Genomic DNA, 14,051 nt, shown 5'->3' on the forward strand with positions numbered 1-14,051 from the left:
CCTTCTCTAGATCTACTGTGTCAGTGTTGAGAGGGAGCACCATCTTCTCTAGATCTACTGTGTCAGTGTTGAGAGGGAGCACTGTCTTCTCTAGATCTACTATGTCAATGCTGAGAGGGAGCATAGTCTTCTCTAGATCTACTGTGTCAGTGCTGAGAGAGAGCACAGTCTTCTCTAGATCTACTGTGTCAGTGCTGAGAGAGAGCACTGCCTTCTCTAGATCTACTGTGTCAATGCTGAGAGGGAGCACTGCCTTCTCTAGATCTACTATGTCAATGCTGAGAGGAAGCACAGTCTTCTCTAGATCTACTGTGTCAATGCTGAGAGACAGCACTGTCTTCTCTAGATCTACTATGTCAATGCTGAGGGGGAGCACCAATCGGATCCAGAGTGGAGGTAGTTTCAAATTTAACTTACTTTCATGTTACTCTGTTTTGTAACCCGCCTAACACCATTTATTAATTAACCCAAGCAAATTATAAATGCCAGCCTGCACTGAGCCTTGGTGATCATATAATTAAAAGCTCCCTGCCAGTCAATCTCAACAATTCAGAGGAAGAGAGAGGAATCTGTAATCTCTACAGTGTGTTAGCAAGAATCCTGAAACTTTGAAAGCTTTTTCTTGAGATTCTAATTGTTACACATACAAAGAAACGTTAAACAGTGATAGATGGCAGGATGGAGTGATGCACTGTGTAAAAATTAATGTTAATATTGCCCAGAAGATGCACTGAGCTAACAAGTCACTAAAGCAACAAGTACAGATAGAGCCAATGAACTCAAGGAAAACACATACAATTAAAGGGAAACTGCTCTTAGACATAGGTGATAGGAAATATCAATACAATAGAAACATGACATAAATGGTTAAATGCAAGACTTAAGTTTTTCTCTACACAGATTAAAATGCCAGTTTAAAAAATAATGAGGAAGAGGATGCTAGAAATGATGTAATTGGTAAGGACAGTAGAAGGGAATCTAAGCCTTGAAAGTAAATGGAAAACCAGGCATGGTGTTCAATGGATTGTGACTTAGAAGCTGGCCTAGGCTACACACAGAGACCCTGTAAAAAAAAAAAGAGAGAGAGAGAGATTGCGGCAGTAGGAGAGGAGAGAGTGAAGGGAAGAGAAAAGGAAGGAAGAGGAAGAGAAACTAGCAAACAAGCAGCCTATGCAGTGGCTTCTGCCAGCATGCTGGCAGACCCTCCAGTGATTTTTTTCACAGCTATGTAAAAAAATCCATTTCAGCACCTCCAGTATGAACTTTACAAGAACTGAGAAAGTCAAGTGAGAGAGAGAGTACAGCTTAACAAAAAGATGCACTGAAGAAAGCAAGAAAGAAAAGAAACAAGAAGACGGGTTACTTCCAAACATGAAAGGTTAGCATTCACCTGAACACTAAAACCAGAAAAGTAGGAAACAAAAATAGAAAAGCCACAGAGCAGTATTCATGGTAAACACCGAAACAAAAATTCTCAAAATAAGGCTAGCAACCCAAGCGCAAAAGCACAGACAAAAGGTTTTTCATCACAATCAAGTGTATGATGTATCTCAAGTATACTCATATGACTGAAGATATACACAAGCCAGTCAAGGTGGTATGCTACCACATCAACAGCACTACAGCCAAAACCTCAAGCCCCATCCCAAATAAACATCATCAATTCATAATAAACAATCTGAAAAGATAGGGATAGATGATAAGCAAACACAATAGAGGCAGATTGTGTACATATACATGTATACATACATGCATATATACATATATACATACATGTATACATACATGGATGCATACACATACTTAGTGCAAAGCTAACATTAGAATGAAAGGGAAAAGCTGAAGGCTTCCTTTCTCCTATCACACATTTTCATCATTTTCACTCAACAGAATGCTGGAGTCTGAGCCACAAAAATCAAGAGGGCAAACTAAATACAGGGTATCCAGGTTGGAAAGGATGTGGTCAGTCAGTGACTGTGAAACGACCTCATGTAGAGTATATGCCCCAAGACCATCTGAAAAATGGTAAAACCAGCAGACAAACTCAAGAAGATCATAAGACGCAACATACAAAAATAAGTCCTGCTACTATATGCTAATAGTAAACCATCTGAAATAGACTTCAGAAGAGCAATCTCGTAATAGCTACTAAGGAAGAAGTTTACCCGGGGAAAGGAAAGATCTTTACAATAAAAATAAAATACTGATGACAGGCATTGAGAAGGTCACCAAAGGATGGAAAGACAACCTATGTGCCTGAAGTGGGAAAATCAATGTAAAGAGTCTAAACAAAGAAGGAATCAGCAGACTGTGGAGAGATACCCATTTCTCCATGTTTATTGAAGTTATTCACAAGTCCAGAAATGAAAACAAGCAGATTCCAGCCACTGATACTTCATATAGGAACATATGTACTGTGGAATGTAATTCAATCTCTGAAAAGAATGATGGGCTAGAGAGATGGCTGGCTCACTCAGACAGGCTCTTGCTACCAAGGCTGATGACCTGAGTGCCATCCCTGGAACCTGCTTGGTGGGAGGGAAGGATCTACTACAGGCTGCCCCCTGATTTCTGCAGGTGTACCATGGCATCTCTGTAAATTAGTTAATTTACAGCAGAAATGTCATTGATTAAAGTTATAACATTTTAATGAACGGGATTCTATTTTTGCAGCAGCATGAATGATCTTGAAGAGGATTGTGCAATATTAGAAAGCAGGAACAGAAAGAAGAATATTGCATATTTGTTTTTGTTTTTTTGGTTTTTTTTTTTTACCTTCATGTGGAATGTAAAGCAGCAGACTTATCTTAGAAAGCACAGAGGAGTGGTTCTCAGAAGTGTATGGCAAGGGAAAAAGGGAAGGTGTTGGTACACTTTAGCTCACTGGAAGAATATATTGTAGTATTCTACTTTACTGCATGGTGAATGAAGTAATAACAGTGTATATGTCAAAACAGTTAAAAACTAGATTTGTAATGTCCTGGACACAGAACCTTGCAAGCTGGTAAGGGGTAGGGCATGTTAATTAGCTTGATTTGTATCTCATTAGCAAACATAGCTATTATTTGCCAAAGAGAAGAATAAAGATAGGTATGTAAGACAGCGACTGGTATTTAGCTTGGTATAATTTCAAAATGTGCAAACACCAGTCCATACTCAGAAATACATACAGTTTTAAAAAATAAAAAATAAAAGCTGAAAAGTCCTTGTTGGACGATGAAGCTTTCTAGACTTGTGTCTTTTCAAGATTACAAGTATGAGCTAATAAATGCATTTTATGAGATTTCTGGGCTGCAACATGTGTCTTAATTCTTAGCTTGAATGTCACTGTATGGAGAGGACAGATATTTCTTCAGCCATGGGCTTACACAAATTGTTCAATTTCTCTCTTCCCCTTTTCCAGACGTATTTTATTCCTATTAGCCACTTGTATGAAGGCTTTGAAAAAAAATGTCCTAACATGAAATATAAAATGTGGCAAAAAATCGGACTTGCCATTACTGCCCAAAAGATCAGAGAACACTTATCTTTTGAGGTAAGAGGGTTCCTTCTGAATTCTTCCTACCCACTCCTGTCCCCAAGCAAACCTGCACAGAGATAGGGGCAGAAACTGACTGTAAGTTAATGACATGGGTCTGTGCTTCTCCTTAAGGACTGGAACTACAAGATGCAGTTGAAACTCTGCAATGTCTTCATAAGAGACATTCCCATGTCCACGAAAACCGACATCTATGATGAAACGGTAACCCATGTTGTCCTCATCCATGGATCTGCCGAAGACTGCCAGTTGCGGAAAACTTATAAGGCACCTTCCCTAATTCCTGTGACATGCCATCAGGTACAGAAACAGGCATCATGCCAAAAATGCACTGATATTGGAAAAACTGTCACTGCAATCTGGCTTTCTGCCCTTGTACTCCTCCTTTCCTTCCTCCAGCCTATTATCCAATGCTTACCCATAGCCATGTGCATTTCCTTAAGACAGTGTTCGTTGATTGCTTTTGCACTCGGTGACCTAGACACAAGCTTTCTCCATTCAATGCCAAAGCCAACAAAACTCACCACAGTATAGAATTTTGGATACAGTCACAATGAAACACACCACAGTAAAGAATTTCGGCCATAGTTACATTTTAGTACAGTGGTATTGCATTTCAGAAGGACTATATCAACAATACACTAGAAGGTCCTGACAAACCCCAATAAATAGAGTGGTGGCAATTTTGTTCCAACTCAGAAGATAAATATAAAAATGAACACTTTGCAATTTAAACTGTTAGGAGTTCAAAGGGACTCTTTGCACCATAATCCTTGGTTACCTAGCAACCATATCCTGCCAGTCTCTGTGGCTTCAGTTTCTGCCTTTGGCTCTTTGTTCTCAGCATTTTCAGTACAGTAGCCACCCATCACCATCTTACCATCTCATGGTCTCTCTACAACCCTTCAGTGGCCTTTTTGCAGTGGCCACTACCATTGCTAGAATGAAAAGTTTGCTCATCTACCTCTGTTGGCTGTACCTGAAATAATACCATAAGTAGGAGAGAGATTTTAGACCTAGCATTCCAATGCTAGGGGAGAATGTGCAAGAAAGAGGCCTCCCAGGCTGGCTTTAAGAAAGTAAGAGATAGCTTATTTACATAGAAAGAGGAATAGGGTACTCTTGTAGTATACTAATTACAGTGCTCTGTGTGTGTGTGTGTGTGTGTGTGTGTGTGTGTGTGTGTAGGTGTGTGTCTTCCAGTTCTACCAATGACAGCCCTTTCACATGCACCAATCACATCTCTTTTATGACTAGACACAAGATTTGCCCAGAGTCACTGAGGAGGGCTCTCTCTCCTGTCCTCTGTAAGAAAAGATAAAGGATGAATATGGTCACCCACCACAAGCTGACAGAGGCTTGTTTTGCCTGGAGTGGGATGCTGTAAAGCTGATGCAAGTTACTTGGAGAGGTGGTTGCTTAGAGCATCAGAGCAAGGTCTCCTATGGCAGCTGGAGCTCAAACTTGAACAGCAGCTGCAGCTGCAATGGTCCATGCAGCCAGAATGGAGTTTTCCCTGAATGATCACAGGAGTTACTACAGCAGAAGCTGTGGATCTAGCAGTGCTAAGCTCAAGACATAAGGCAGACTACAAGACATAAGGTAGAGCCTACGAGTTGTCAATCAAAAAGTCGAATGGCCCTACCAGCTACTAATAGCTCAAAAAAGGAAAAGATATTAAATGATGCTTACAATAAATGCATTTGTGGAATGATCACCCTCAACAGTGTTCCCCAGGTTTAATCAATATCCAAACATCCTTAAGAATAGATACATCATCCTAAAGATCCTTTATCAATAGTACTCACCTATCATGAATCATATAAAAGGCAAAAAATCTGGCAATTTCTGATATTTAGCAAAGAAAATATGTCTCAAATGCTCTGTTAGAATGAACAACAACATATTTAGTGTGGCTTGGTCTTTATCTATTAAAACGGAAAGCAAAGTGTATCAGTGCAGTTATCATGAAGTCTATGTGAAATAATGTGCCCAAATGCATCAAGGAAAAGTCTATGTGCAGAACCAGGTGTAGTGGCTGATGTTGGTCATCCCAGCAGTCAGGAAGCTGAAGACCTAGAATACTAGCTTGCCAGAGAAACATGTAATTGCATAACAGGCATTCAGAAATTAATATGTATTCTGTTAACTTTCAGATACAAGGCATGGAAAACTTCACAAAAGTAATGATTATTCAAACTTCAGTTGCTGTGAGAAAGTTCAGATGGAATGTAAGAAAGTACATCCCACCTCGAAAGATTTCTATGAAACCAGATTTCAAAAGTGAGTTAGCTCTATGGGCATGATTATAAGGATTCGTGTTCCTTTCACAGAGTCGTGATGTTTGCGTTTGGAAACAGGTGCCTGCATTCTGCCCAGAGTATTGAGGACCTCCTTTAGCTGCCATATTTGACATGTTAAACTTCCCATCACTATGACAAAAACACAAAATAAACAACTCACTTACAGGAAGAGAACTTCATTTTAGTTCATGTGGTCAGAGACTTCAGTATGTTCTTTACCTGCTCTGTTGCCATAGGTTTGTATAGCAGATAGCAAGTAGAGTGGGTATAAATGGCATCATGGAACCAGAAGCCTGAGGGCGTGGGACTTTTCTTGTTCCTCATGGCATCTGGGAATCAAAGAGAGACCAAAAGAAGCCAAGGCAATATATTCCACACACCAAGACCTACGATGGTACCCCATATCTCCAGGCAAGGGAAAGAAACAGGAGACAGTCATTAGCACTCAAGTCCCCTTAGGTACCTGCAACTTTACATCTCTTGCACCTCCTTCCCCTGCTCCCTCCACATTCCAACTTCTTTTATTCTCATTGCCCAGTGGTTTAAAGCATCTAACCAAGATGTAAGTCACCATACATATGGGACAGAGAAGCCAAAATTATATATAAAGCTCTGCTTCATTATATTCCGGGCTTGGACCCTGAGACATCTGGAGAAGCCTATAGCTGGTACAATTGACTACTGGTAAAAGAGACCTTGAGGTCTAGTTTCTTAGACTTGAATGCCTACTGACCTGGTCATCTCTGTTCTCTGTAAATAACATCACAGATACACTGGAAGTGTACTTTATTAACCACCCTTTCAGGTGTCCTCTATCTGATCAAGTTACCCTTTGGTGAAAACTAAAATCAATTATCCCAATATACAATATCAGAGTTACACTTAGAAATACTTATATTTCATCTATAAGTATAAGCCTGTATAATTATCAAAATAATATTTAAAAAATGGTTGACAGAATTGTCAGCTCTTCCCCCAAAAGAAAATATAAGGTATATGAATAGCAAGATAAAATATGGTTTACATTCTGAGTGGGAGACATATGAATCACTGGATAGTGTTGGCAGAAAGCCTATTCTTTAAACAAATTTCATATGATAAACTATACTACAGCAAATAGGATTATTTACTCCTCATTAATTGAATTCCATAGAAGGTTTACTGGTTCATCACCTTCGTTAGTAACTGTTTTCATTATTTTCCTCATTGCTGTGACCAAATACATAACAAAAAGAAACTTAAAGGAACAAAGGCTTATTTTGGCTCCCAGTAGATACAATTCATCACAGCAGGGAGGATGTGGCAGTGGAAATGAGGTACTCTGGCCACTGTGCAATCATATGTAGAAAGCAGAGAGCAATTAATGAGGTGCTCAGCTTGATATCTGAGGTTTCTTCTCTTCTTACTCAGCCCAGGACCCCAGAGCAGGATGAAGCTATCACGGCCAGGGTGATTCTTCCTCAGTTGAACCTTTCAAGAAATTTTCTTAAAGACATACTCAGAAATGTCTCTTAGATTATTTTAAACCCAAGTTTACAAGAACTACCCATCAGAGCAAGATTTTTAATACATATATATACATATATGAAACTCATTTATGGAAAAGGAATAGTAAATCTGATATATTTTCTTACTTTACTGGTACTAGTATAAATTAATGAAATTATAGAGATTTTAAAAATAATAAACTTTATAACCTTTGGTTAAATAATGTGATTTCTAGACATTTATTACAAAGATATAAAAAGGTATAAAAAGATAATTAGGCATCACTATAAAGATAGAATATTAGAGTCAGTGAAACTGTATAATAAATTACTACTTAATTAACAATTTAATCAAGAAGATTGATTATTATATAATCATTAAAATAATAACTTTTCATGTTACAATGTGAAAAGACCTGTGGTATATGTCAAGTAAAACTACCAATGCTATGCTGTTAATTCTAAGTGGATTTTGCCTTTATTACATTCTTTTGGTACTTAAAACTTTAATATATTTTAATTAGGTGTGGGTTTGTGCATGTGTGTGTAGGTGCCCAAGGACAGCAGGGAATAAGAACTCACTGGAGCTGGAGTTGTAGGCCGTTGTGAGCTGCCCAGCATGGGTGTTAGGGACCAAAGTCCAGAAGAATGCTCTTAGCTTCTGTAGCTTCTTTCCAGCTTCCAGGTAGTTGTATCTTTGTGGACATAAAATCCTGTCCTCACAGGATTATAAGATCCAGCTCCTGTAGATTATGGTCCTGGAGCTGATACTATCTGCCTCTCTGTGGCTGACACCTCTTCTCAGTCTCAAAACCTTAGATGTGCCAAATGACCAATGGTTCCTCTGAGTTTCTCTGAAACAAAGACCTGGTGGTCTCTAAGTCTTGGGCATTTCCATGTACTGTTTCTACTACCTGGGACCCTCAAACCTTCCCCATATCTCTCCATTCAAGGACTTGCTGCACCTTGCTTTTCAATGTCTTTCTCCTCTCTCTGTCTCTCTGTCCTTCTTTCTATATCTCTGCCTCTCTCTGTTTTTCTCTATCTCTCTTTGTCTCTGTCTCCCTCTCTCCATCATCTCTCCATATCTCTCTCTGTCTCTGTCTCTCTGTCTCTCTTTCTCTCTCTCCCATTCCCCCATGAGTCATAAGTGATCACCTCAACACAAACATTGTTTCATGTTTGTTCACCTGTACTTTCTCTACTAAAATCTCCAAGAAACGTGGCTTCACATAGGTCTTTATTGCTAACATAAGCATTCACAAATACATATTAACCTAGTAGTGTTAAAGGACATTAAAATCATAAATGCTATTTTTCCCAGCTTTTCACCTCTCTTGAGCACTTGTTACATATCTTTATAATTAAAGCCTTTTAGACACACTTTGAAAAGTGACCTTTCATCCCACTGGTGTGAGATCACAGATCCCTTGTGTCTGCAATTCAAATGGGATCATAGATGATTTACTTAAAAGTGTGACTACCTCCAGGGTTGGAGTAATTCTCTCTTCCTTTGCAGGAGAATCATTTGAAACATTGGATGAAACCTCTGAAGGTGACGATAGTAAGGAAGAGGTGAGAGCCTTTTTTTTTCAAGTTATATTAATTTAAAAGAAAGTATTCAATTTATGGAAACTACCATTGCATTTCTCTTACCCAGAAGGACTTTATCTACTAAAAATTTTACAGATTTGGATATGAAAAGTTTGCCCATCATATAATAAGCTGTTAACATACTTTTCTGTAAATATTATACAAATGACTAGTAAATTCAAGAGATGGCAAAATATTTGTCTTGAATCATTAGCACACTAGTATCAGCAAGGATGGTGTTGGCTGAAATGTGACATCTTTCCAGCTCTGTCATGTAATAAGTTTGGCCAGATTCAAAGGCTGCCACAACTTCTACAACTACCTCTGCACAGCACCTAGGATTTTCCAGTCTGGAAAGCAGCAGCTAGCACCTAGAATCACAGTCCTTGATGAATGCACTACAGAGCATTCTAATCTCTTCTGCCCTGGACTAAGCTGAATTTCTCAGAAATCCCCATACTAGTCTTCTAAGACTAGAACAGCAAAAGAAAACTTCAATTAAAAATCATGTAAGAAAGACAGTTAAGGTAAAAATATAAGGAAAATTCTAGAGCATAGTGTTTAGTTACTTGGCAAGCTAACCAAGCTTATGAAACCCAGCCTCCTAACATATTCTGGAGATGGAAAAGAGCCAGGCAAGCTAATGTTCTTGTACCTGTTTTAAAAGAATGATACTTGTCCATCAATTTAAAAAAAAAAGGGCACACACTGGCAGTTCTAGTACTTGAGAAATCTAGTACTTGGGAAATTAAAGCAGAGAGATAATGACTGCATGATATTCTTTCTTTGTTCTTTTTTTTCTATTCTCTCAAATATTTTTTCTTTTTTATTAGATATTTTCTTTATTTATATTTCAAATGATATCCTCTCTCTCAGTTTCCCCTCTGGAAAAAAAAAAACCTATTCCTTCCCCCCTCCCCCTGCTCACCAATCCACCCTCTCCTGCTTCCTGGCCCTGGCATTCACCTACATTGGGGCATAGAACCTTCACAGGACCAAGGGCCTCTCCTCCCATTGATGACTGACTAGGCTATCTTCTGCTATATATGCAGCTGGAGCCATGAGTTCCACCATGTGTACTCTTTGGTTGGTGTGGTTTAGTCTCTGGGAGCTCTAAGGGTACTGGATAGTTCATATTGTTGTTCCTCCTATGGGGTTGCAAACCCCTTCAGGTCCTTGAATCCTTTCTCTAGCTCCTTTATTGGGGACCCTGTGCTCAGTCCAATGGATGGCTGTGAGCCTTTGCCAGTGCCCAACTAATACAGAAGTAGAGGTTGTTTCTTCTTTAAAGCAAAAGTATTGAGAAGCTGAGGGTTTAAGGAAAGATAGAAACAGCAGCCAGTTGAATGTTTACAGAAACCCATCAAGCTGTGTGTGTTGAGTAGATGTTTTTATTCCCAAGTGTTAGATGTTGCTTATGTTTGGGGCCTTGTTCCTTCCTACCACTATCATCCCAGAACATGGTTTTCCTTGATAAGGTAAGATAACCCCTCAAAGCTTTTGTCCCATCAAGAGACCCCTGTTCTGGTCCTTCAGAATGGAGTGTATACAGTGACCATTGTAAGAACCCCAGGCTTGGATCCTCTGCTCTGTCTTGGGTCCCACATGAGTACTCCTCTGTCCATCAAACCCTTGTGTGCTAGTTTCTTTTCTGTTGTTGCAACAGACTACAATAGCAACTTGGAGAAGAAAGGAGTTTATTTTAGCTTATACATTTACATTAGAATTCAGCTTAGATGGGAAGTGAAGACTAGACCTTCCCATCATTCCCACACTTAAGAGCAGGGAGAAATAAATAAATATGCATTCACTGTCTTACTTGCATGCCTATGCTCAGCTTGATTTCTCTACTCCTGAAGAGTTCAGGAGTCCCTGCAGAAGGAATGAAACTGCACACACCAGACTGACTCTTCATCATATAACTTAACTGTGGCAGTGCCACGCAAACATGCCCACAAGCCACTGCAATGTAGACAATCCCTCTTGAGACTCTCTTCTAAGATGATTCCAGAATGCGCCAAGTTGACAAAGCTTAACCATTATACTTTCTTAAAAGACTTGAAATTTAATTTATGTTTTCATATCCATTTTTAGAATCAAGAAAATGAGGAATTGTTAGAAGAGAATATTAACACCTAAAGAGTCGCTTGGAAAGAAAGTTCAGTTCGCTGCCTAAGCTTCTCAACATGACCATGAAAATACTTATTTCTGGAGATAGAGACAAGCCAAAGGGTGATAATGTGTATTGTGTATAATGTGAATTAAAGCACCTCACACTAACCAACCAAGTCTCCAAATGATGGTGTTTCTGTATTTAGACTGGGGGGAAGGATAAAATAAGGCTTTCTTGTAGGCTTAGATTTTTTTTAATCTACTTTTAATAAGGATTCTCAAACACTTCGACCCCCTTCTAGACCATCATCCAAAGGTAGGGGTGAACCAATGGTAAGTCAGAAAAGGGGATGTGGACCTGTTTAGAAAGTAGTATTTTGGGGTGACTCCAATCTTGGTTTGTCAGTCCAATGTAGTAGTGTTTTAATTAAGGTTTTGTCATGCCCACTAGTCTACTCCAGTTAGTCTGCAATATCAGGGGTAAAAGCCTGATCGCAGACAAGAGCTGTTATGACTTCAAAGGGAGTTTGTGCCTCCTGGGTATTCAGTGGCATCCCCTAAATCAGAGGTAACCCAGACATGCCTTGTGAACTCACGTGCTAGGTGCCCACCAAGATATGATTTATTAATAGCTAGACAAAATTGGACATTGCTCTCTGACCTTTACCAGTGTTCCAACATCTTAGCCAAACCCTGGCTTAGAATGTTACCCATCCAGACTAATTGCCTTCAGCATTGTGGGCAGGACACTGAAGCTTACAGAATGGGAGACTTATCCTAGGGTAAGGTCAAGTAGAATCCTCATTCTCAGTCAGGTACTGCAGCTGAACCACTCCTAGGAATTAACAAGAAAGAGGTAGTCTCTACTAGCCCAGATTAACATAGTGGGTGTTTTACCTAGGATGGGCGGGACTTTGAGCCGAGTGTGTGTGTGAGAGACAGTGTGCAGAATTCAGATTCTAGATTCTAGATTCGAGCCTCTATCCTTCTGGCTGGCACACCCGCAGTCCCGCAGGACTCCAGCCAGGCCCATGCGGCCCGAGCATGCTCGGAGCCCAGGGGTGCTGCACCAGTCCAGAGGAGATGCCTGCTGTTTTAGACCTAGTGTGTTTTAGATGGCTTCAGAGGTACCCTGACCACTGAACTGCCAGATTTTTCATTTCTCTTTTACAATGGCTGTAAAAGCCTCATGCCATTTTTAAGAAATACATTCAGATCCTAAACTTCCTTGTGTTGTGTCTGCCATCATTTCTTCGCCTATGCCTTGTCGACCTGACTAGGACCCCGTTACTCCCATGGGTTGAGGGAGGCCCAGACTGGCCAGCCTGGGGCAGTTTTATAGCTATGAACAGACACCATGACCAACGCACTCATAGACAACATTTAATTGGAACTAGCTAACAGGTTCAAAGGTTAAGTCCATTATTATCAAGGTGAAAGCATGGAAAAGTACAGGCATGGTGCAGGCAAAGCTGAGAGTTCTTTATCTTCATCTGAAGGTTGCTAGAAGACTATATTCCAGGCAGCTAGGGTGGAGGTATTAAAGCCCACACCCACAGTGACACACCTACTCCAACAAGGCCACACCACCAAATAGTGCCACTCCCTGTGCCAAGCATATACAAATCATCACAAGTAGTGTCAGGATACCAAACGCAAATCAGCAACAGTGGCACTATCCAGCAAAAACCTCCAGGCCTCTGCCAAATCTGCACGAGTCAATGGGAGCAACCAAGACTAGCTAAGCCTCCAGAAGTTCTCAGCTGTACCTCTCTCAATGAAGCAAAGAGCAGCAACGATAAAGATGTGAGACCAATGAAGTGTTGCAAAGCTAGTATGCAAATATGCCATTACTGTCCATTGAGTCCTGTTTAAACTTTCTCCAAACGTGTGTCCATCCGTGGGCCTTGCCTCAGCAAAACACCATGTGAGTCTGTATCACATGATACTACCAGAAACTTCCACTTCACTTTATAGACCCCTGGCTTTCTCTCTCTAGTTGGCCACTTATTATCAAAACACCACTTAACTGGCTCCCAGTCCATCACTCTACTTCTCAGGCAGGTGGTCTCATGGCATCGACAGCAAAGAGCAGAGAGAGAGAACACACTCATTCTCAATAGCTGCCTTCTGCTCAGCCAGGTTTCTTCAGTGTTAATTCAGGACCCAGCCCATGAGATGGTGCCATACACATTCAGTCCAGACCTTTGCATCTCAATTAACAACCAAGACAGTGGCCACACAGACATGCTCATTGTTCAGGTTGATCTAGGCAAACCCCAATGGAAAGCCCTTTCTTCAATGATTCTAGGCTTTGTCATAGGGACTGTAAACCTATCCAGCACTGGGTGTATGATATGTTTCACTATAGCAAGTCAGGAACTTGATTATTACAGTAACCATATAAGGTAGGTATATTCATTCGCCACTTATGAAGGACTAAAGTAAAACAGCAATTTTAAGTAATTTGCAGAAAATGTCACAGCTTTTGGGATAAGGAATGTAGACTTGAAAATAAGGTGTTAAGCTGTACATTTAGCCAATATGGCACACCCTAAATAGATACTGACGAATTAATAAAAGTTTAAATGCCCATCTTCAGAATCAAGATTTGGTAATTCTGAATGCTATGCCAGTAACTCATGATGGTAACATAGTACGTACCCACGTGTAAGACTCCTGTCAGAGATGGAGTTTTGAGCATAAGATGATTCGGTCTGATCCTTTGGGGAACCCCATTCCATCCTTTCTCAGTGTTAAAGGCTAAGCAGCCATTGCAATATTGTTTTAGAGACCCCCATTAGAGTGCCCTGCCTCTACATTCTTAGCTGAGAAACAATGAATTAAGGTAGAGAGTAAAACACACACTTGCATGTTTACACACGAAGACACACAAACACACAAGCACAGGTACATACACACACGTACATACACACCATTATTGTTGATGAAACTGACAAGACAATGTGCTTGTCTTCCTTTGACAGAATTGGAAACGTACATTATTGCAGGCATATA

At 40.1% G+C, this 14,051-nt stretch overlaps 1 protein-coding gene across 1 annotated transcript in view; it reads left to right on the top strand.

The window, feature by feature from the left end:
- The window catches only part of Slc9c1 (solute carrier family 9 member C1), a 68,563-nt gene extending 57,358 nt beyond the window's left edge, over nt 1-11,205 (top strand). The window contains exons 24-28 of the mRNA XM_031364001.1: nt 3,404-3,535; nt 3,653-3,838; nt 5,695-5,821; nt 8,848-8,903; nt 11,016-11,205. Coding sequence (XP_031219861.1) covers nt 3,404-3,535; nt 3,653-3,838; nt 5,695-5,821; nt 8,848-8,903; nt 11,016-11,060 — 546 coding nt within the window. The 3' untranslated portion in view covers nt 11,061-11,205. The remainder of the gene's footprint in view (nt 1-3,403; nt 3,536-3,652; nt 3,839-5,694; nt 5,822-8,847; nt 8,904-11,015) is intronic.
- Nucleotides 11,206-14,051: the final 2,846 nt, after the last annotated feature.

This window comes from Mastomys coucha, unplaced genomic scaffold, assembly GCF_008632895.1.
Source record: "Mastomys coucha isolate ucsf_1 unplaced genomic scaffold, UCSF_Mcou_1 pScaffold12, whole genome shotgun sequence".
NCBI classification, from domain to species: domain Eukaryota; kingdom Metazoa; phylum Chordata; class Mammalia; order Rodentia; family Muridae; genus Mastomys; species Mastomys coucha.